We start from the raw sequence: 24,661 nt of genomic DNA, 5'->3' as shown, positions 1-24,661 counted from the left end.
CATATATAGAAATGCATCTTTTAAATGCTCTATAGGCAAAAATATACTGTCCCTATCTAGGGTATCAATATTTGCAGTCAGGGAATCCGACCACGCCAACCCAGCACTGCACATCCAGGCTGAGGCGATTGCTGGTCGCAGTATAACACCAGTATGTGTGTAAATACATTTTAGGATACCCTCCTGCTTTCTATCAGCAGGATCCTTAAGGGCGGCCATCTCAGGAGAGGGTAGAGCCCTTACAAGCGTGTGAGCGCTTTATCCACCCTAGGGGGTGTTTCCCAACGCACCCTAACCTCTGGCGGGAAAGGATATAATGCCAATAACATTTTAGAAATTATCAGTTGTTATCGGGGGAAAACCACGCATCATCACACACCTCATTTAATTTCTCAGATTCAGGAAAACTACAGGTAGTTTTTCCTCACCGAACATAATACCCCTTTTTGGTGGTACTCGTATTATCAGAAATGTGTAAAACATTTTTCATTGCCTCAATCATGTAACGTGTGGCCCTACTGGAAGTCACATTTGTCTCTTCACCGTCGACACTGGAGTCAGTATCCGTGTCGGCGTCTATATCTGCCATCTGAGGTAACGGGCGCTTTAGAGCCCCTGACGGCCTATGAGACGTCTGGACAGGCACAAGCTGAGTAGCCGGCTGTCTCATGACAACCACTGTCTTTTATACAGAGCTGACACTGTCACGTAATTCCTTCCAACAGTTCATCCACTCAGGTGTCGACCCCCTAGGGGGTGACATCACTATTACAGGCAATCTGCTCCGTCTCCACATCATTTTTCTCCTCATACATGTCGACACAAACGTACCGACATACAGCACACACACAGGGAATGCTCTGATAGAGGACAGGACCCCACTAGCCCTTTGGGGAGACAGAGGGAGAGTTTGCCAGCACACACCAAAGCGCTATATATATACAGGGATAACCTTATATAAGTGTTTTTCCCCTTATAGCTGCTGTATTGTTAATACTGCGCCTAATTAGTGCCCCCCTCTCTTTTTTAACCCTTTCTGTAGTGTAGTGACTGCAGGGGAGAGCCAGGGGAGCTTCCCTCCAACTGAGCTGTGAGGGAAAATGGCGCCAGTGTGCTGAGGATATAGGCTCCGCCCCTTTTTCGCAGACTTTTCTCCTGCTTTTTTATGGATTCTGGCAGGGGTTAAAATTCATCCATATAGCCCTGGGGGCTATATGTGATGTATTTTCGCCAGCCAAGGTGTTTTTATTGCTGCTCAGGACACCCCCCCCTAGCGCCCTGCACCCTCAGTGACCGAAGTGTGAAGTGTGCTGAGGAGCAATGGCGCACAGCTGCAGTGCTGTGCGCTACCTTGGTGAAGACAGGATGTCTTCTGCCGCCGATTTTCCGGACCTCTTCCGTCTTCTGGCTCTGTAAGGGGGCCGGCGGCGCGGCTCTGGGACCCATCCATGGCTGGGCCTGTGATCGTCCCTCTGGAGCTAATGTCCAGTAGCCTAAGAAGCCCAATCCACTCTGCACGCAGGTGAGTTCGCTTCTTCTCCCCTTAGTCCCTCGATGCAGTGAGCCTGTTGCCAGCAGGTCTCACTGAAAATAAAAAACCTAAACTAAAACTTTCACTAAGAAGCTCAGGAGAGCCCCTAGTGTGCACCCTTCTCGTTCGGGCACAGAGATCTAACTGGGGCTTGGAGGAGGGTCATAGGGGGAGGAGCCAGTGCACACCAGATAGTCCTAAAGCTTTCTTTAGATGTGCCCAGTCTCCTGCGGAGCCGCTATCCCCCCATGGTCCTTACGGAGTCCCCAGCATCCACTTAGGACGTTAGAGAAAAAAAGATAAAATCACCAAGAATGAGACATTTTAATGTAAGCACTTAATATACAAAAGCTATGTCCTTACGCTATAGGGAGCATTTCTATACAATATGCATAGAACATTGCTATACAAAATTAATGTAGCTCACAGCTTCTTGCTCTGTGCTTTTCAACACCACCTTTATATCGACCAGACGTAGCCATTTCTTTTATTTCCCACGAATACAACTCTTTGCATTTAATATTTATGTTTTAATGACAAATTTGTGTTGTATCCATGGATATACATGTTAATATTTTCTTTCCAAAAACCTCATCCGGATTACCTGTTCGCTGCCTAATGCGGGCCATATATCTATGGCCCGGATTCCCCGTTCTGCCGACTGGTAGCCATCAATTAACATTGATGCTTTGGAAGATCGGGGAAAAACAGCATTTTTAAAATCCCCGACTTGCGCATTCTGATCATTAACCGGGTGATGGCGTATTAATTTACTACTTGCAGATAAATTATTTTCAGAACATACGCTTCACAAACTGCCCTCATCGATTACTTAGACACGGTTCCATTTAAGATATTCACAAGTAAAACTGAATAGCAAGAAGACATGCCTGCTGATAAACCTCAAGACGCTGGCTTCTGGCAGCTCCATAACTTGCATGTGAAGGTTTTGCCCTAAAAAATAAAGAAAAAAAATATGACCGGTAAGACCAACTCTAGACGCAACTCCCCACTCACTCATCTGCAGCTTGTTCTCACCTCCCTCCTGGTATTTGGACACAAGTTCCAGCTCCACCTCTCCTCTGGTCTTCGGGCTGTTTTACATCAGCTGGATGTGTTGAATACTGGAAATAGATATACAGAGGTTTTATTTAGGGTTCCCCCCCAAAGAATGGCTTTTTGCTAACAAATTACATACTACAAAGTAATCATTTAGTAAAGTCCCCAAGTACCTTTTAATAATATGACATCAACAAGAATAAGGTCATCATATTTAGGTGCCCATTAAGAGATTGACCAATGTCAATTTTGTTGGGGGAACTACACTAATTTCCATACAGTGCATAGGTACCAAAATGCATCCATTCCTACAATTGTGCTAGACTTCTAGCTGGAGACATGGCATGGGTAGGTGGTAATGAATTGGTCATATAGGTGAAGGGGTCTCCTGGAGGTGTGATGTGAGCCACACCTTTACCAGCAGCACAAAAGGACCACAACGGAGAACTCTTCCCACTTATTGCCTGGTTAAGGATATTATCCAGCTACAGACCCTAAATCAACCACCAAAACCAGGATTACCCAACTCCTATCCACAGAAACCCCTAACAGTGCATGTTTTCCAGATCACCTAGTTGGTGCACAGGTGTATTCATTGCTGGCTGACACAGTTGAAAAGATCCGCAGATGGTGCTAATTTTTTCACTTATGATACTGAGGAGATCTGTAAAACCTGTACTGTCAGCGGTCCCTGAGAATCAGAGTTGGGAAACAGCGATCTAAGCTTTTAGCTAGGTCCGCGAACTGAAAGCACGGCATCTGAAATCCTAGCCCCAACAAGGCCACCATCCAGAGCCACATCCGACAGATATTCGAACAATGGAACCTAGCCCCTAAACAATTCTCCAAAATCTTCTCAACAAAAGAGGAAACTTTTCCCAAATTCTGTACAACTCAGCCAGGGCTGGAGCTAATCCGGCTTGTCTAGTGGCATTGTTGAAAGACAAGATGAGAGCAGGCAAATGCATGGGGTCATATTTCTTAGGCTTCAGCAGGAGGGACAGGTCCATTTCACCCACCAAATGGGGACATATTTAAATTGCAGCCTACAAGCTCACAAGTATAGAAAACTACCGATTAAACATATATAGGCTTAGACTCGGAATGTCTCCCTTTATCAGACATGATGCATAAAAGCCAGTAAAAAAGCTTCAGGATGAACCCTTAATGCATACTAGAAGTATGAAAATATAAATTGATCCCCTGACAACCTGCCCCAGATGCCCCTCCTACAGCAGGAGATACAAGAGAAGAGAAGGCACTGTCAACACTATGTTGGGTTACAACCAAATCAAGCCCACCAAGGGGGATGTTATCATTCTGCCTTTGGGTTGTCCCTGGTCTCAGGACCCAGCAGGCCATCAACCACTGTTCTATAAAAGAAGTCCCGGTAAGGCTCTGCCCATGCACTGGAGGATGGCTGACTACAGATGTCTCTTCACTTACTGGAACCGCGTCTCACTATCCTGACCGCTCCCTCCAGCACGCAGTCTGGCGTTACAGCCCCCGGTCACTACCTGCATCAGTCGAGAAGGGGTGCCTCTCTCTGCAGAGCTACGATCATGTCCATAGACATGCGGGGGGACGCCGAGCACAGGGCTATCCCGCCCCGCATGCCAGTGCCACCAAACACCCCCCCCCCCACTCCGCAGAAGTGCAAAGGCGGCGATGCCTTTGCACTTTAGGAGTAGCTCCCGGCCAGCGCAGCTTCAGCGTGCTGGCCAGGAGCTACTCGTCACTCCCCGGACTACAGCGGCTGCGTGTGACGTCACGCAGCGGCTGCGCCCCCCCCGTACGGTCCGGCCACACCTGCGTTAGCCGGACCGCGCCCACGAAATGGAGCCAAACGCCGCCGTTCCACCCCCCCCCCCCCCCCCCCCCCCCAGCGATCGCCTCTGCCTGTCAACCGGGCAGAGCCGATTGTAGCGCAATGATGGCCTTCAGCCGTTGGGCATGCGCCGGCGCAGTTCTCAACCGATCGCGCCGCTGCGATAAACTGCAGCGTGCGATCGGGTCAGAATGACCGCCGAAATCTGGTGTTCAGACAAATTGGTCAAATCACGGATTTAACCAATATGTATCTGACAGATGATCTGCCAGATAATTGTATAGTGTATGCCCAGCTTAAATGAGAAGCAGCAAGCGGGACAGACCCACCAACCCCATTATAGGCCATCACCAGACACCTCAGCAGATCTTTTGAGAAAAGCAAAAAGGGTATTTTTGCTAGTTACAGTTGAATCCTTTTTTCTGAATCCGCCTTAAAACTTAAGCTCCTCAACTCTGAAACTCCCAGCAGGCCAGAAAAAATTTAAAAAAAAAGAGCCTGGAAGGAGAAGCAGTAACCCAGTGAAACTGTCAGCACAACACCAAAACCAAACAGTAGGGAAAATGACAGTCGCGACAAAACACTGAACTGGTAAGTGAGGGAACAGTGTCCCCAGACGGTTTTTATAGAAAAGGGTTCAACAGTAAGTACCAAATATCCCCTTTTCTCCTTAATCCAGGCTAGGGGACACTGGACCACGGGACAATCAAGAGTTGCCCCCAGGGAGGGAACGCTCAGGCTGCCTGACTGGAGAACTGCACGCCCAAGGCAAAAACCTGAAATCAGTAAAAATGAGCGAACATGTGGACAGAGGCCCAGGTAGCTACTTGGCAAACTTGTTTCTGCAGAAGCCACGCCTACCAGCAGAATGCGTTGACACCCAGTCCGGCCACCCCCTACTCGAAAGGACCCGAGAGATGACTGAGAAGATACAACGCACAATGGTCCACTTTGTGGTAGCCCATCACGGGTCTGAGAGTTGTAAATAACAAGCAAAAAACGTGTACATCAGACATAGGACGTTTTGTTCAGGTAGATCCGCAGGGCCAGCAATATGTCTAACATAGACCAATTGTCCTGGTCCCGCAAAGTTACTGAAGAAGAGAATACAGAGAAGACAACTACAAGGAAAATGCTGAAACAACCTTTGGTTGGAACAAAGGAACCACATGTAGAACCGCCTATCAGCATGAAAACAATAAAAAGACGGCCTGCAAGACAAAGTACCCAACTCAGAAACCCGCCGAGCTGAGGCAATGGCCATGAAGCAGACAAAAATCCGAGCACTAAACTTAAGTTCCACTGAATCCAAACGCTTAAAGGGAACCTGCTTGAGATCAGAGATGACCAGATCAGGATGCCACGTGGGCCACTGGCGTACAAAATGGTGAGTGAACCCACAACACACCAGGTAAAAAGATCTGAACCACCGAAAGGAAGGCCAAAAAATTAGGAATGTGAAACTCGGAACTATGAACCCTGCGCTATTCTCACCACATCAAGTATATCTCCCAGACCCTGAATGAGACCAGCCTCAAAAGCCCAACGAAGAGGGTCCTGTTGCAGAAAACGGACCATGTAGCAGCAGATCTGAACACTGGTGTGCCAGAATTTGTGTAGTCAGTCCAGAGCCACCAGGATCACTGTCACCAGTTGATTGACCCAGTGGAGCACCGAAGGTAACTTGGGGAACAGGGGAAAAGACATACACCAGACGGGAGTCCAGTGTAACGGTCCTGGCCACCTCTGCGAAAACCATCAGATCCCTGGACCTCATGCCAACACCAGGGAACTGTGAAGATGCGACGAGAGGCCATGAGGCCCACCTCTGGAAGACCCCACTGTCGCACCAAAATTTGGAAGACCTCTGGATGGTGTGACGGTCAGGAAGTCTGCCTCCCAATATACCACTCAGATCTCCAGAAAATAGGCCCCCCGGAGAGAATGTGGGATGTCTATTCCATTGCCCCTGCACTGTGGGTACCATTGTGATAACTTGACCTATGCCACCACTGATGTGTAGTCAGAAGGACAAACTGTGCCCCTAACAGAGCCAGAAAGATGGCTCGGAGCTCGAGCACATTTATCAGAAGAACAAACTCAGACGGTGAACAAATGCCTGGTAGGCAAAGACGGAAAGTCAAGGCACCGCAAATGAGGAAACTCGCATCCATGAGCACAAAAAATAAGAATTTACTCACCGGTAATTCTATTTCTCATAGTCCGTAGTGGATGCTGGGGACTCCGTAAGGACCATGGGGATTAGCGGCTCCGCAGGAGACTGGGCACAACTACAAAGAAAGCTTTAGACTACTGGTGTGCACTGGCTCCTCCCACTAAGACCCTCCTCCAGACCTCAGTTAGGATACTGTGCCCGGAAGAGCTGACACAATTAGGAAGGATTTTGAATCCCGGGTAAGACTCATACCAGCCACACCAATCACACCGTATAACTCGTGATACAATACCCAGTTAACAGCAAGATAACAACTGAGCCTCTCAACAGATAGCTCAACAATAACCCTTTAGTTAAGCAATAACTATATACAAGTATTGCAGACAATCCGCACTTGGGATGGGCGCCCAGCATCCACTACGGACTATGAGAAATAGAATTACCGGTGAGTAAATTCTTATTTTCTCTAACGTCCTAAGTGGATGCTGGGGACTCCGTAAGGACCATGGGGATTATACCAAAGCTCCCAAACGGGCGGGAGAGTGCGGATGACTCTGCAGCACCGAATGAGAGAACTCAAGGTCCTCCTCAGCCAGGGTATCAAATTTGTAGAATTTAGCAAACGTGTTTGCCCCTGACCAAGTAGCAGCTCGGCAAAGTTGAAGAGCCGAGACCCCTCGGGCAGCCGCCCAAGAAGAGCCCACTTTCCTCGTGGAATGGGCTTTTACTGATTTAGGATGCGACAGTCCCGCCGCAGAATGTGCAAGCTGAATCGTACTACAGATCCAGCGAGCAATAGTCTGCTTAGAAGCAGGTGCACCCAACTTGTTGGGCGCATACAGGATAAAGAGCGAGTCAGTCTTTCTGACTCCAGCTGTCCTGGAAACATAAATTTTTAGGGCCCTGACTACATCCAACAACTTGGAAGCCTCCAAGTCATTTGTAGCCGCAGGCACCACGATAGGTTGGTTCAGATGAAAAGCTGATACCACTTTGGGGAGAAACTGGGGACGAGTCCTCAATTCTGCCCTATCCATATGGAAAATCAGATAAGGGCTTTTACATGACAAAGCCGCCAATTCTGAAACACGCCTGGCCGAAGCCAAGGCCAACAACATGACCACTTTCCACGTGAGATATTTAAATCCACGGTTTTCAGTTGCTCAAACCAATGTGACTTTAGGAAATCCAACACCACGTTGAGATCCCAAGGTGCCACTGGAGGCACAAAAGGGGGCTGAATATGCAGCACTCCCTTAACAAAAGTCTGAACTTCAGGTAGTGAAGCCAATTCTCTCTGGAAGAAAATCGATAGAGCAGAAATCTGGACCTTAATGGAACCCAATTTAAGGCCCATAGTCACCCCTGACTGTAGGAAGTGCAGGAACCGGCCCAGCTGAAATTCTTCCGTTGGGGCCTTCCTGGCCTCACACCACGCAACATATTTTCGCCATATGCGGTGATAATGGTTCGCGGTTACTTCTTTCCTAGCTTTTATCAGCGTAGGAATGACTTCCTCCGGAATGCCCTTTTCCTTCAGGATCCGGTGTTCAACCGCCATGCCGTCAAACGCAGCCGCGGTAAGTCTTGGAACAGACAGGGCCCCTGCTGCAGCAGGTCCTGTCTGAGCGGTAGAGGCCATGGGTCCTCTGACATAATTTCTTGAAGTTCCGGATACCACGCTCTTCTTGGCCAATCCGGAACAATGAGTATAGTTCTTACTCCTCTTCTCCTTATTATCCTCAGTACCTTTGGTATGAGAGGAAGAGGAGGGAACACATAAACCGATCGGTACACCCACGGTGTTACCAGAGCGTCCACAGCTATCGCCTGCGGGTCTCTCGACCTGGCGCAATATTTTTCTAGCTTTTTGTTTAGGCGGGACGCCATCATGTCCACCTGTGGTTTTTCCCACTGGTTTACAATCATTTGAAAGACTTCTGGATGAAGTCCCCACTCTCCCGGGTGGAGGTCGTGCCTGCTGAGGAAGTCTGCTTCCCAGTTGTCCACTCCCGGAATGAACACTGCTGACAGTGCTAACACGTGATTTTCCGCCCATCGGAGAATCCTTGTGGCTTCTGCCATCGCCGTCCTGCTTCTCGTGCCGCCCTGTCGATTTACCTGGGCGACTGCCGTGATGTTGTCTGACTGGATCAGTACCGGCTGGTTTTGAAGCAGGGGCTTTGCCTGACTTAGGGCATTGTAAATGGCCCTTAGTTCCAGAATATTTATGTGCAGGGAAGTCTCCTGACTTGACCATAGTCCTTGGAAGTTTCTTCCCTGTGTGACTGCTCCCCAGCCTCGAAGGCTGGCATCCGTGGTCACCAGGACCCAGTCCTGTATGCCGAATCTGCGGCCCTCTTGAAGATGAGCACTCTGCAGCCACCACAGCAGAGACACCCTTGTCCTTGGAGACAGGGTTATCAGACGATGCATCTGAAGATGCGATCCGGACCACTTGTCCAACAGGTCCCACTGAAAGGTTCTTGCATGAAACCTGCCGAATGGAATCGCTTCGTAGGAAGCTATCATTTTTCCCAGGATCCGCGTGCAGTGATGCACCGACACCTGTTTTGGTTTTAGGAGGCCTCTGACTAGAGATGACAGCTCCTTGGCCTTCTCCTCCGGGAGAAACACTCTTCTCTGTTCTGTGTCCAGAACCATCCCTAGGAACAGCAGGCGTGTCGTAGAGACCAGCTGTGACTTTGGAATGTTTAGAATCCAGCCGTGCTGTTGCAGCACTTCCCGAGATAGTGCTACCCCTACCAATAACTGTTCTCTGGACCTCGCCTTTATCAGGAGATCGTCCAAGTACGGGATAATTAAAACTCCCTTCCTTCGAAGGAGTATCATCATTTCCGCCATTACCTTGGTAAAGACCCTCGGAGCCGTGGAGAGACCGAACGGCAACGTCTGGAATTGGTAATGACAATCTTGTACCACAAACCTGAGGTACTCCTGGTGAGGATGGTAAATGGGGACATGTAGGTAAGCATCCTTGATGTCCAGCGATACCATGTAATCTCCCTCGTCCAGGCTCGCAATAACCGCCCTGAGCGATTCCATCTTGAACTTGAATTTTTTGATATATGTGTTCAAGGATTTCAAATTTAAAATGGGTCTCATCGAACCGTCCGGTTTCGGTACCACAAACATTGTGGAATAGTAACCCCTTCCTTGTTGAAGTAGGGGCACCTTTACTATCACTTGTTGTGAATACAGCTTTTGAATTGCCTGTAACACTGCCTCCCTGCCTGAGGGAGTGGTTGGCAAGGCAGATTTGAGGAAACGGCGGGGGGGGGGGGAGACGTCTCGAATTCCAGTTTGTACCCCTGAGATACTATTTGAAAGATCCAGGGATCCACCCGTGAGCGAGCCCACTGCTTGCTGAAATGCTTGAGACGGGCCCCCACCGTACCTGGCTCTGCCTGTGGAGCCCCAGCGTCATGCTGTGGACTTAGAGGAAGCGGGGGAGGACTTTTGCTCCTGGGAACTGGCTGTATGCTGCAGCTTTTTCCCTCTACCTCTGCCTCTGGGCAGAAAGGACGCGCCTTTAACCCGCTTGCCCCTATTGGGCCGAAAGGACTGTACCTGATAATACGGTGCTTTCTTTGGTTGTGAGGGAACATGGGGCAAAAATGTAGACTTCCCAGCTGTTGCTGTGGAAACGAGGTCCGAGAGACCATCCCCGAACAATTCCTCACCCTTATAAGGCAGAACTTCCATGTGTCGTTTGGAATCTGCATCACCTGTCCACTGCCGAGTCCATAACCCTCTCCTGGCAGAAATGGACATTGCACTAATTTTGGATGCCAGCCGGCAAATATCCCTCTGTGCATCCCTCATGTATAAAAGTGCGTCTTTTATATGCTCTACGTTCAGCAAAATAGTGTCCCTGTCTAGGGTATCTATATTTTCTGACAGGGAATCTGACCACGCAGCAGCAGCGCTGCACATCCAGGCTGAAGCTATAGCCGGTCTCAGTATCACACCTGTGTGTGTATATATAGATTTCAGGATAGCCTCCTGCTTTCTATCAGCAGATTCCTTTAGGGCGGCCGTATCCGGAGACGGTAGTGCCACCTTCTTCGACAAGCGTGTGAGCGCTTTATCCACCCTAGGGGATGTTTCCCAGCGTGACCTATCCTCTGGCGGGAAAGGGTACGCCATTAGTAACCTCTTAGAAATTACCATCTTTTTATCAGGGGAAGCCCACGCTTCTTCACACACTTCATTTAACTCTTCAGATGGGGGAAAAGCTACTGGTAGTTTTTTCTCTCCAAACATTATACCCTTTTTTGTGGTACCGGGGGTAACATCAGAAATGTGCAACACATTTTTCATTGCCTCAATCATGTAACGTGTGGCCCTACTGGAAGTTACATTAGTCTCATCGTCGTCGACACTGGAGTCAGTATCCGTGTCGACATCTGTGTCAACCATCTGAGGTAGCAGGCGTTTTAGAGCCCCTGATGGTTTTTGAGACGCCTGGGCAGGCACAGGCTGAGAAGCCGGCTGTCCCACATTAGGTATGTCGTCAAACCTTTTATGTAAGGAGTCGACACTTTCACGCAATTCCTTCCACAGCACCATCCACTCAGGCGTCGACCCCGCAGGGGGTGACATCACATTTACAGGCATCTGCTCCGCCTCCACATAAGCCTCCTCATCAAACATGTCGACACAGCCGTACCGACACACCGCAAACACACAGGGAATGCTCTGATAGAGGACAGGACCCCACAAAGCCCTTTGGGGAGACAGAGAGAGAGTATGCCAGCACACACCAGAGCGCTATATAACACTGGGATCCCACTATCAATGAGTGTTTTCCCTATAGCTGCTTTTTTATATATATTACATATATATATATATCTATACTGCGCCTAAATTTAGTGCCCCCCCTTCTCTTTTTTACCCTTCTGTAGTTTTCTCAGACTGCAGGGGAGAGCCAGGGAGCTTCCTTCCAGCGGAACTGTGAGGGAAAAATGGCGCCAGTGTGCTGAGGGAGAAGCCCCGCCCCCTTTTCGGCTGACTTTCTCCCGCTTTTTCTGTGATACTGGCAGGGGTAATTTTACATCTATATAGCCTCTGGGACTATATATGATGTATATTTTGCCAGCCACGGTGTTATCTATTGCCCTCAGGGCGCCCCCCCCCAGCGCCCTGCACCCATCAGTGACCGAAGTATGAGGTGTACATGAGGAGCAATGGCGCACAGCTGCAGTGCTGTGCGCTACCTTGGTGAAGACTGAAGCTAATGGTGTCCAGTAGCCTAAGAAGCCCAAACTACCACCTGTTAGGTAGGTTCGCTTCTTCTCCCCTTAGTCCCTCGCTGCAGTGAGTCTGTTGCCAGCAGATCTCACTGAAAATAAAAAACCTAAATATACTTTCTTTCTAGGTGCTCAGGAGAGCCCCTAGTGTGCATCCAGCTCGGCCGGGCACAAGAATCTAACTGAGGTCTGGAGGAGGGTCTTAGTGGGAGGAGCCAGTGCACACCAGTAGTCTAAAGCTTTCTTTGTAGTTGTGCCCAGTCTCCTGCGGAGCCGCTAATCCCCATGGTCCTTACGGAGTCCCCAGCATCCACTTAGGACGTTAGAGAAATATGGGTTGACCCAGAATCAGTCCTGGAGCAGAAGCCTGGAGATGAGCCACCCGTGGAGGGATAGGCGAGTGCTGGCGGACAGACCCAGTAAACAAGTCATGAGGAACTCGGTGGACCCCGATCCAATTCTAGAGAAGTTCCCACTGGAATAACCGCATACTGAATGGTCTCGAAGGTGGAGACCATTGTGCCTAACATCATGCAATGCAAGACTGACAGAGGAGGAACGGAAAATACAATGGTGCCCAAAATCCGGAGTATACGGCTTTGGACTCTGGTAGGAACACCCGCTGTAAAAAGGCGTCTATAACCACCCCCAGGAACAGCAGGCGCTGGCAAGTCATCAGGCTATGCTTAGATATGATCCAGCAGTGATCCTGAAATACCTGTACCCTGCAGTCCAGGTACACCTGAAACTGGAGAGCTAAATCGGTCTTCACGAGCAGGTATCACCAGAATACATTCCCTCGGCAGCAGGCTGACAATCAGCGCCCAGTAATCTGTTTAAACGTGCAGGGCCACAGCCAATTAGAATGCCAGGGTCTGGAACTGATAATGATCCGACCCGACCATGAACCAGAGGAGAAAATAATGACTAGTCCAAATATGAATCTGAAGGCAAGCATCCGTGCCGTTGCGCGAGCCCAAAATTCATAGGTTCACATCATGGACAACTGATCGAAGACATCCCACCTGAAAACAATCAACTCAAAGTCTGGAGTAAAGATTCAGAATCAGCCAGAAGTAGCCGGCCAGCCTGTCGATTGTATTCCCGGAACTGGAGCAACAACCCTTTCTAAAAGCAGGTAATAGATAGCCTGGACCTACACCACTACCTTCTCCAGCGTAGGCGAAGAAATGTCTTGGTGGAGGACATAGGAGGTTGACAACATAACCTCTGGAAATGATGCTGAATTGGATCAAATGACCGATGACCAAACTGGGTGGGGAAAGACCCCGATAGGCGCTAGGCTATTCCAGATTCCTGGGTCCCGAGCGTCTATTGGCACCAGAAAAAATAGGCGTGCATTCTTCCATGAAGAGAATATTCCTAATGATTTAAAGATTATATATATCTAGACGCAACCTCTGCGTGTTTGTTATTAAAAGGTACACAATTAGTGATTAATGATTATTATAAATCACTAAAAGGTTAAAATTCTACATTTGCTTCAAATACATGAAATATAGTAATATAATACAAACAATAGGGACAGACAGAGAAAAGGAGGGGAGAAGAGAATAAATTAACCCTTATCAGGCTCTTACAGGAGAAGGCCCCAAATTCCGACACACACGTCGCAGAGGCCAATGCCAGCAACATAGCATTCTTTCAAGTAAGATATTTCAAGTCCACCCTGTGTAAGGGTTCAAACCAGTCCAATTGAAGAAAGGTCAGGACCACAGTGAGATCCCATGGAGCCGTGGGAGGCATAAAGGGCGGTTGAATGCGAAGTACACCCTTTAAGAACGTCTGAACCTCCTGAATCACAGCCAACTGTTTCTGGAAGAATATGGACAAGGCCGATATCTGAACTTTGATGGAGCCTAACCGTAGGCCCATATCCACATCTGCTTGCAGGAAGTGTAGGCAACGGCCAAATTGAAATTCCACAGTACAATATTGTCTACCCTCACACAAAGAAACATTTCTTCCATATACGGTGGTAATGTTTTGACGTGACCGCCTTTCGGGCTTTGAACATAGTCGAGACAACCCTGGAGGAAAGACCTTTTCTGGCTATAATCTCCTTTTCAACCTTCATGCCGTCAAACGCAGCCGCAGTAAGTCTGGACAGACAAACGGCCATTGTTGAAGATCTTCGAGAAGCGGTAGAGGCCAGGGATCTTCGAGAGACATGGTTAGAAGGTCCGCATACCAGGCACGACACGGCCAATCTGGGGCAATTAGAATTGCCTGAACGCTCTCCCGTTTGAGTCTTTTTAGAACTCTGGGAATGAGAGGAATTGGAGGGTACAGATAAACTGGCGAGTCCACGGCGCTGTCAGAGCGTCCACCGCTGCAGCCTGCGGATCCCTCATGCTGGAACAGTAGCGACGCAGCTTCTTGTTGAGACGAGAAGCCATCATGTCTATCAACTGGCAGCCCCACCGCTGAACCAGCAGATCGTGTCTGCTGTGGAAGTCTGCTTCCCAGTTGTCCACTCCCGGAATGAATATGGCCGACATGGCCCGTGTTGGCTTCCGCCCAGGAGTATCCTTGACACCTCGCATTGCGGCCCTGCTTTTTGTTCCTGTCGATTTATGTACGCCACCACCGTGGCGTTGTCCGACAGGACCTGTATAGCCTGATGTTGGAGGAGAGAGGAGGCTTGTAGAAGGGCATTGTAAATCCCCGAGTTCCAGAACGGTTATCGGAAGAAAAAACTCCTGGTGCGACCATCTCCCTTGGAACTGAGCCCCTTGGGTCACAGCACCCCAACCGCGTAGGCTCGCATCCGTTGTCAACAGAGTCCAAGACTGGATTCCGAAACGTTGACCCTCCACTAGGAGAGAGATTTGTAGCCACCATAATAGCAAAATCCTCGCTTTCAGCGAAAGGGATATTCTCTGGTGCATGTGCAGGCAAGACCCTGACCACTTGTGCAGTAGATCCAGTTAGAACGGACGCGCATGGAACCTGCCGTACTGGATCGCCTCGTAGGAGTCCACCATCTTGCCTAGTAAGCGGATGCAAAGGTGCACTGAGATCTTGCGGGGCTTGAGCACTGAGCGGACCATAGCCTAAATTGTCATGGTCTTGTCCATAGGGAGAAATACTTTCTGAGATACAGTGTCCAGTATCATCCCCAGGAACTGAAGACTCTGCGACAATTCCAGGTGTGATATTTGTAAATTTAGGATCCACCCGTGGTCTGTAAGAAGACGTGTAGTCAGGTTGAAGCTTTGCAACAGACGCTCCCTGGACATCGCTTTTATGAGATCGTCCAAATAAGGGACTATGTTTACTCCCATCATGCGGAGTTGCAGCATCATTTCCGCCATAACCTTTGTGAACACCCTCTGTGCTGTGGAGAGGCTAAAAGGCAAGGCCTGGAACTGGAAGTGGCGGTCCTGTAATGCGAATCTGAGATAAGCCTGATGAGGGGGCCATATCGGGATGTGCAGGTATGCATCCTTCATATCCAGGGATACCAGGAATTCCCCTTCTTCCAGGCCAGAAACCACCAATTTTAGGGATTCCATCTTGAACTTGAACACACGCAGATACGGGTTCAGAGATTTGAGGTTCAAGATTGGCCGTAACGAACCGTCCGGTTCAGTACCACAAATAGACTTGAATAAAAACCCTTGCTTCTGAGCAGAGGAGGCACTGGAACGATCACCTGTGTGTGAAGTAATTTTTGAATGGCGCCCTGCAAGGTAACTCTTGTTAAGAGGTGAAGCTGGTAAGCCTGACCTGAAGAATCTGTGAGGAGGGAGTGTCTGAAATTCCAACCGGTAGCCCTGGGATATGAGGTCTCTCTCCCAAGGGTCCCGGCAGGACTCTGCACAAACCTGGGCGAAATATTTCAGTCGAGCCCCCAACTGAAAGTCCCCCTGCAGCCGGGGCCAACTGTCACGCGGAGGGCTTCGCGGATGAAGATCCGGAAGTCTTATCCATTGATCCAGCTGCTGCTGGTCTGCGAGAGTTACCTCGATTTCCTCTAGCTGCATTGGAGGCACCTCTGGCCCTGCCTCTAAATCTGGCCACACGAAAGGACTGTAGAGAGGGACCAGGGTAAGGACGTCTAGCCGGAGGAGCTGCAGACAGCAGATAAGAGGATTTTGGTACTTACCGATAAATCCATTTCTCTGAATCCTCTAGGGGACACTGGAGCATCCATTTACATTAGGGGGTGTGAAGCTTGCAACCGGAGGTGTGGCACAATCGAAAATTAGCATTGTGTGCACAGCCGGCTCCTCCCTCTTCACATCCCTCCTCCCTCAGTTTGGAAAATTTGATTGAGAGAATAGGACATGATACTATAGCACCTGGCGAGGAACCGAACCGTACAACATGTCAAGCAGTATCCAAGAAATGGTTAACCGAAAAACGAACGCCGTTTGTACGAACTGTTTAAACAAGAACTTCGAACACAGCAGGCTGACAGCACCGAGGCGGACGTCCAGTGTCCCCTAGAGGATTCAGAGAAATGGATTTATCGGTAAGTACCAAAATCCTCTTTTCTCTTTCATACACTAGGGGACACTGGAGCATCCATTTACATTAGGGGACGTCCCAAAGTTATCCCCAAGGGAGGGAGTGCTGTCGGTGGCCTGCAAAACTAAACGTCCGAACTTAGAGTCTCCGGACGCAAAGTTATCAAACCTGTAATATTTCGTGAACGTGTGGGCTGAAGACAACGTTGCCACTCTGCAAAGTTGAGTAGTGGAAGCACCTCTGGCATCCGCCCATGAGACCCCCACTGATCGGGTGGTAGGAGCACCCACCTGAACCGAAACCTGTGTTACAGGAAATATAAGCTTGCCGAATGGCAAGTCAAATCCGCCTAGACAAAGACTACATAGGTGCAGGCCAAAACTTCCTTGGCCCATCTAAAAACAAAACAAATGGACCGACCTTCGGAAAAGTCGATGTAACCTACACGTATACCCCTAAAAGCTCGGACAACATGCAACCCATCTGCAAGACCCTAGGAAGAGGGGACCATGCATGGCTGGTTTACGTGAACCCCCGAAACAAACTTAGGAAGGAAATCTGTTCCTGTACGGAATTCCGTCCTATCCGCATGAAAAATGAAAATGGGACGTCTACCCTATAAGGCTCCCAACTCATGAACCCGCCTGGCCGAAACCAAGGCAAGCAATAATGTGATCTCCCAAGAGAGATATTTCAGGTCTTTCTTGCAAACGGCTCAAAAGTTGGAGTTCTCAAAAACTCCAACTCCAAAATTAAGTCCCCCGGCGCAGTGGGAGGACGAAAAGGGGAGCGTATGCTCAGAACCCCCAGTAAAAAGGTTTGACCTCTGGCAAGGATGCCAACCGCCGTAGAAATAGGATGGAGAGAGCCGAAAGTTGAACCTTCAGAACGTCCAGTATCAGTTCTACCTCTAGACCGGCCTGAAGGAAAATTAGAAGTCTGGATAAGTGGAAGTTCGTCGAATTCCACCCACGTACTTGACACCAGGCCATATATCTCTTCCAATCTATGTAGTAGTACATGATTGTGACCAGCTTCCTAGCGACAAAACATCGTAGAAATGGCCGTTCTTGGTATCCCTCTGTCTCTTAAGATCCGGGTTTCAAGAGCCACGCCGTTAAACGCGACCTGTGCAGGACTGGGTGTTGAAACGGTCCCTGAGATAACAGGTCCTCCCTCCGAGGCCACAGCCAAGGATCTTCCCCTAGTAATCCTTGCAGTTCTGAGTACAACTCCTGCGGGACCAGTCTGGTGCGATCAGGATCGCCCACATTCGTTCTCTGTTCAACCCTTTCAGAAACCTGGATATGAGTGGGAAAGGAGCAAAAATGTAAACCCTCCTGCAACAGCAAGAAAGCGTTAATGCGTCCACTCCGTCTGCTGCTGGATCCCTTGTCCTGGACACATATCTGGGCAGCTGATGGTTTTGTCAAGACGTCATTAGGTCCACTTGAGGGAGACCCCATCTCCATACCACAATATCGAACATCCGTGTAGGCACCACTCTCCCGGATGCATGTCCTGGCGACATGAGAGAATCTGTTTTCCCAGTATTCATACCCTGGAATGAACACTGCCGAGAGGATGATGCGTCACCTTTCTGCCAACAACAAGAACCTTGTGTCAGCCCTTGGCGCCATCCTGCTCATTGTTCCTCCTTGACGATTTAAGCAAGCAGTCGTCATGACATTGTCCGACCGTATCCTGACGTGTTGACCCATGACTAGGTCTTCGGCTAAGTACACCGCTCTCAGTTCGAGAATGTTTATGGGCAGGCTGCTCTCCAGTAACGTCCATCTGCCCTGAAACTGATGTTTCTCTAAGACGACACCCAAACCTCTGAAACTGTCGTCTGTTGTCAGGATACTCTAATCCCAAATGCCGAATCTCTTGCCAGCTGCAAGATTCCTATGTAACAACTACCAAATTAAGAAGGTTCATATGCGCGGTGGAAACCGGATTGATTGATATAGAAACCAGTGCGAACTTGCTCCCTAAGCAATGAGGTTTATCTGGAATTGTCGAAAATGAAGTCTGCCGTATTGGAGAGCCTCGAACGATGCCACCATTGTCCCGAGAAGATGCACACAGAGGTGTAGCGAAACCGTGTGTGTGTCCGCAGTTCCTGAGCCACTAAGCTCTGCAGGACCTGGACCTTGCACTCTGGTAGGAACACTCCCAAGTGTACCGTGTCCAAGAGGAGACTGAGGAATTAAATCTGTTGAGTTGGCATGAGGATGGGTTTCTGGAAATTTACAATCCACCCATGTTGCATGAGAAATAGATAAGATGTCTGAACATCCTTGATTAACTGTTCCCATGCCTTGATCCGGAGATCGTCTAGAGAAGGTACAATCGTGACACTCAACAAACTCAATCCTGCAACCATGATTGCCAGGGTCTTCGTAAAGATTTGTGATGATAGACCTAATGGCAAGGCCCAGAATTGGCAGCGATCCGTCACCAGTGCGAACCCTACTCAGCTTGGTGAGGAGCTCAGATTTGGATATGCAGACATGCATCCTGTATGCTTTCTGAGGGCAGTGAGGTAATCCCGTTGTAAACAAACTGACTGTGAGGTCTTTGTGAAAATCCAGTTTGTTGGGAGATTACGTTGTTTATGTAAAGGTCTGGTGAGGTTTTGGCCCAGATGCCCCTAAAACCTTCCAGACGTGAGCCCACCAACGGGGACCCCAGGTGAGCTGTTAGGCTGTCATGCCACGGTTTTGTCAGCAGGTTTATCCTGCTTTCTGGTTGCTGCCTGTGAGCGGCCTCTCCTCTGCCCCCACGTACTTGTGTACCGAAACCTCTTCCCCGGGCTCAAAAAGGACTGATCTAAATGAATGAAAAACTGGTCCCAAATAACCTCTCCGAACCTGTGGAGTGGTTCTTGTATAAGGCGTAGGCATAAAGGTGGACTTCCCTGCAGTAGCCTGCGAAATCCACTTGTCCAACTGTAGACCGAAAAGCATTTCACCCCCAAAGGGGGTGGATTCTACCGCCTTCATGGTGTCAAGAGTCTCCCTGCCATTCTCTGAGCCATAAAATCCGTCTAACCGATATGGCCGATGCGGAGATGCGCGATGCTATCCTGCTAATATCCTTTGAGGCTTGACACAAGCATGAAACAGATTCCTGACTGTGTTCCGCCCGTTGGGTAATCTTTTCTAAGCAATTTTTCCTCAATATCCTGTACCAATACGTCCAGACTATGCTCCCATGGCCCTGTAGACCCAAGTTCAGATGATCGCAGGTTTCTGTGTTGCACCTGCTGCTACCAAAACTTTGCCTTGTAAAATCGTCACATTAAGTATTGGTAAGATTGTCTTCTTCGACAACCTTCCTAGGGAAGCATCCACTACTGGTGGATTCACCCACTTAACCATTACACCCATAGGCAGGGGATAAGTTACTTGAGACCCCTTATTCTTTTTTTTGTTTTGGAAATTGAAAATGTTTGTCAGGGGATTCCCAAGCCTCCTCCATTTGAGATTGGAAGGATTTAGGAATGGGAAACACTACTGAACGCGGCTTTTGGGATTCGAACAATTTGAATTGTTCTTCTATTACCGCTTCAAATAAAGACTCAAGACCTGAGATTGCCGTGTCCTTTTCTGGAAAATCGGCGCTTAGGTTAGATTCAATGAACTTACCTTCCTCTGTATCAATGAGAAGACCCTCTTCCTCCTTCCGGTATAATAGGAAGAGGTCTCTTAACTGCCTTGCGCACATTCGTTTCTGTATGTGTGGGTGGCGTTAACCTGATGAGAAAATCCTCCACCAATCTTAGTTTTATTCTATTTGCAAAGTTGAGCGTGTTCCCTTCCTTCACGCTTTCTGCAAACGCAATCTGGTCTAGCGTGCTTGGCTGGTGCTTTTGACTGAAACAGCAGACACACACATACCGAATAGTCAGCGGTACTTTCACCCTTTTAATTAGGTAGAGAAAGACCATAGGGATGATGCAAAAGATAACCTTTACCTGGCCGGCTGTATCTTCAGAATAAAATTATTATTATTATCTTCCATATAACAGCCGTCTTACAACCCTTGCACCTCCAACTGTGAATCAGCTTTTATGAGCGGGGTTGATGTTCAGTTGCATCCCTTTATTTTCACAGGATCTTTTAATAGAAGTCCTTGAAAAATAAGAATTTACTTACCGATAATTCTATTTCTCGTAGTCCGTAGTGGATGCTGGGAACTCCGTAAGGACCATGGGGAATAGCGGCTCCGCAGGAGACTGGGCACAAAAAGTAAAAGCTTTAGACTAGCTGGTGTGCACTGGCTCCTCCCCCTATGACCCTCCTCCAAGCCTCAGTTAAGATACTGTGCCCGGACGAGCGTACATAATAAGGAAGGATCTTGAATCCCGGGTAAGACTCATACCAGCCACACCAATCACACCGTACAACTCGTGATCTGAACCCAGTTAACAGTATGATAACCGTAGGAGCCTCTGAAAAGATGGCTTCCAACAATAAACAACCCGATTTGTTTGTAACAATAACTATATACAAGTATTGCAGACAATCCGCACTTGGGATGGGCGCCCAGCATCCACTACGGACTACGAGAAATAGAATTATCGGTAAGTAAATTCTTATTTTCTCTGACGTCCTAGTGGATGCTGGGAACTCCGTAAGGACCATGGGGATTATACCAAAGCTCCCAAACGGGCGGGAGAGTGCGGATGACTCTGCAGCACCGAATGAGAGAACTCCAGGTCCTCCTCAGCCAGGGTATCAAATTTGTAGAATTTAGCAAACGTGTTTGCCCCTGACCAAGTAGCTGCTCGGCAAAGTTGTAAAGCCGAGACCCCTCGGGCAGCCGCCCAAGATGAGCCCACCTTCCTTGTGGAATGGGCTTTAACAGATTTTGGCTGTGGCAGGCCTGCCACAGAATGTGCAAGTTGAATTGTACTACAAATCCAACGAGCAATCGTCTGCTTAGAAGCAGGAGCACCCAGCTTGTTGGGTGCATACAGTATAAACAGCGAGTCAGATTTTCTGACTCCAGCCGTCCTGGAAACATATTTTCAGGGCCCTGACTACGTCCAGCAACTTGGAGTCCTCCAAGTCCCTAGTAGCCACAGGTACCACAATAGGTTGATTCATGTGAAACGCTGAAACCACCTTAGGGAGAAATTGAGGACGAGTCCTCAATTCCGCCCTATCCGAATGAAATATCAGGTAAGGGCTTTTATAGGATAAAGCCGCCAATTCTGATACGCGCCTGGCTGAAGCCAGGGCCAACAGCATTACCACTTTCCATGTGAGATATTTCAAATCCACTGTGGCAAGTGGTTCAAACCAATGTGATTTTAGGAACCCTAAAACTACATTGAGATCCCAAGGTGCCACTGGAGGCACAAAAGGAGGCTGTATATGCAGTACCCCTTTGACAAACGTCTGAACTTCAGGCACTGAAGCCAGTTCTTTCTGGAAGAAGATCGACAGGGCCGAAATTTGAACCTTAATGGATCCTAATTTTAGGCCCATAGACAATCCTGCTTGCAGGAAATGTAGGAAACGACCCAGTTGAAATTCCTCCGTAGGGGCCTTCTTGGCCTCACACCACGCAACATATTTTCGCCAAATGCGATGATAATGTTTTGCAGTTACATCCTTCCTGGCCTTGATCAGGGTAGGGATGACTTCATCTGGAATGCCTTTTTCCTTCAGGATCCGGCGTTCAACCGCCATGCCGTCAAACGCAGCCGCGGTAAGTCTTGGAACAGACAAGGTCCCTGCTGGAGCAGGTCCTTCCTTAGAGGTAGAGGCCACGGGTCCTCCGTGAGCATCTCTTGCAGCTCCGGGTACCAAGTTCTTCTTGGCCAATCCGGAGCCACGAGTATCGTTCTTACTCCTCTCCTTCTTATGATTCTCAGTACTTTTGGTATGAGAGGAAGAGGAGGGAACACATATACCGACTGGAAAACCCACGGAGTTACCAGAGCGTCCACCGCTATTGCCTGAGGGTCCCTTGACCTGGCGCAATATCTGTCCAGTTTCTTGTTGAGACGGGACGCCATCATGTCCACCTTTGGTTTTTCCCAACGGTTTACAATCACTTGGAAGACTTCTGGATGAAGTCCCCACTCCCCCGGGTGGAGGTCGTGTCTGCTGAGGAAGTCTGCTTCCCAGTTGTCCACTCCCGGAATGAACACTGCTGACAGTGCTATCACATGATTTTCCGCCCAGCGGAGAATCCTTGCAGCTTCTGCCATTGCCCTCCTGCTTCTTGTGCCGCCCTGTCTGTTTACGTGGGCGACAGCCGTGATGTTGTCCGACTGGATCAATACCGGTTGACCCTGAAGCAGAGGCCTTGCTTGACTTAGGGCATTGTAAATGGCCCTTAGCTCTAGGATATTTATGTGAAGAGACGTTTCCATGCTTGACCACAAGCCCTGGAAATTTCTTCCCTGTGTGACTGCTCCCCAGCCTCTCAGGCTGGCATCCGTGGTTACCAGCATCCAATCCTGAATGCCGAATCTGCGGCCCTCTAGAAGATGAGCCTTCTGTAACCACCACAGGAGAGATACCCTTGTCCTTGGAGATAGGGTTATCCGCTGATGCATCTGAAGATGCGATCCGGACCATTTGTCCAGCAGATCCCACTGAAAAGTTCTTGCATGGAATCTTCCGAATGGAATCGCTTCGTAAGAAGCCACCATTTTTCCCAGGACTCTCGTGCACTGATGCACTGACACTTGTCCAGGTTTTAGGAGGTTCCTGACTAGCTCGGATAACTCCCTGGCCTTCTCCTCCGGGAGAAACACCTTTTTCTGGACTGTGTCCAGAATCATCCCTAGGAACAGTAGACGTGTTGTTGGAATCAGCTGTGATTTTGGGATATTTAGAATCCACCCGTGCTGACGTAGCACTACCTGAGATAGCGCTACTCCGACCTCTAACTGTTCCCTGGACCTTGCCCTTATCAGGAGATCGTCCAAGGGATAATTAATACGCCTTTTCTTCGAAGAAGAATCATCATTTCGGCCATTACCTTGGTAAAGACCCGTGGTGCCGTGGACAATCCAAACGGCAGCGTCTGAAACTGATAATGACAGTTTTGTATCACAAACCTGAGGTACCCTTGGTGAGAAGGGTAGATTGGGACATGGAGATAAGCATCCTTGATGTCTAGAGATACCATATAGTCCCCTTCTTCCAGGTTCGCTATCACTGCTCTGAGTGACTCCATCTGGAATTTGAACCTTTTTATGTAAGTGTTCAAAGATTTTAGATTTAAAATTGGTCTCACCGAGCCGTCCGGCTTCGGTACCACAAACAGCGTGGAATAATACCCCTTTCCCTGTTGTAGGAGGGGTACCTTGATTATCACCTGCTGGGAATACAGCTTGTGAATAGCTTCCAATACTGCCTCCCTGTCGGAGGGAGACGTTGGTAGAGCAGACTTCAGGAACCGGCGAGGGGGAGACGTCTCGAATTCCAATTTGTACCCCTGTGATACTACCTGCAGGATCCAGGGGTCCACTTGCGAGTGAGCCCACTGCGCGCTGAAATTCTTGAGACGGCCCCCCACCGTGCCCGAGTCTGCTTGCAGAGCCCCAGCGTCATGCTGAGGACTTGGCAAAAGCGGGGGAGGGCTTCTGCTCCTGGGAAGAGGCTGCATGGTGCAGTCTTTTTCCCCTTCCTCTGCCCCGGGGCAGGAATGAGCGGCCTTTTTCCCTCTTGCCCTTATAGGGACGAAAGGACTGGGTTTGAAAAGACGGTGTCTTTTTCTGCTGAGAGGTGACCTGGGGTAAAAAGGTGGATTTTCCAGCCGTTGCCGTGGCCACCAGGTCCGATAGACCGACCCCAAATAACTCCTCCCCTTTATACGGCAATACTTCCATATGTCGTTTGGAATCCGCATCACCTGACCACTGTCGCGTCCATAACGTTCTTCTGGCAGAAATGGACATCGCACTTACTCTAGATGCCAGGGTGCAAATATCCCTCTGTGCATCTCGCATATATAGTAATGCATCCTTTAAATGCTCTATAGTTAATAATATACTGTCCCTATCCAGGGTATCAATATTTTCAGTCAGGGAATCCGACCAAGCCACTCCAGCGCTGCACATCCAGGCTGAGGCGATCGCTGGTCGCAGTATAACACCGGTATGTGTGTATATACCTTTTAAGATATTTTCCAGCCTTCTATCAGCTGGTTCCTTGAGAGCGGCCGTATCAGGAGACGGTAACGCCACTTGTTTTGATAAGCGTGTGAGCGCCTTATCTACCCTAGGGGGTGTTTCCCAACGTGCCCTAACCTCTGGCGGGAAAGGG

At 49.0% G+C, this 24,661-nt stretch overlaps 1 protein-coding gene across 2 annotated transcripts in view; it reads right to left on the bottom strand.

The window, feature by feature from the left end:
* Window positions 1–24,661, bottom strand: part of PRRC2A (proline rich coiled-coil 2A) — a 173,604-nt gene that overhangs the window by 4,207 nt on the left and 144,736 nt on the right. For both annotated transcript variants that reach the window (XM_063938097.1, XM_063938098.1), the window contains exons 30-31: window positions 2,570–2,655; window positions 2,422–2,485 (exon numbers count right to left, since the gene is read on the bottom strand). In XM_063938097.1, the coding sequence (XP_063794167.1) occupies window positions 2,422–2,485; window positions 2,570–2,655 (150 nt within the window). The remainder of the gene's footprint in view (window positions 1–2,421; window positions 2,486–2,569; window positions 2,656–24,661) is intronic.

The sequence above is a fragment of the Pseudophryne corroboree genome, chromosome 8 (genome assembly GCF_028390025.1).
Source record: "Pseudophryne corroboree isolate aPseCor3 chromosome 8, aPseCor3.hap2, whole genome shotgun sequence".
NCBI classification, from domain to species: domain Eukaryota; kingdom Metazoa; phylum Chordata; class Amphibia; order Anura; family Myobatrachidae; genus Pseudophryne; species Pseudophryne corroboree.
Note: the sequence above shows the minus strand (reverse complement) of the source record. Positions and strands in the feature narration are given on the sequence as shown.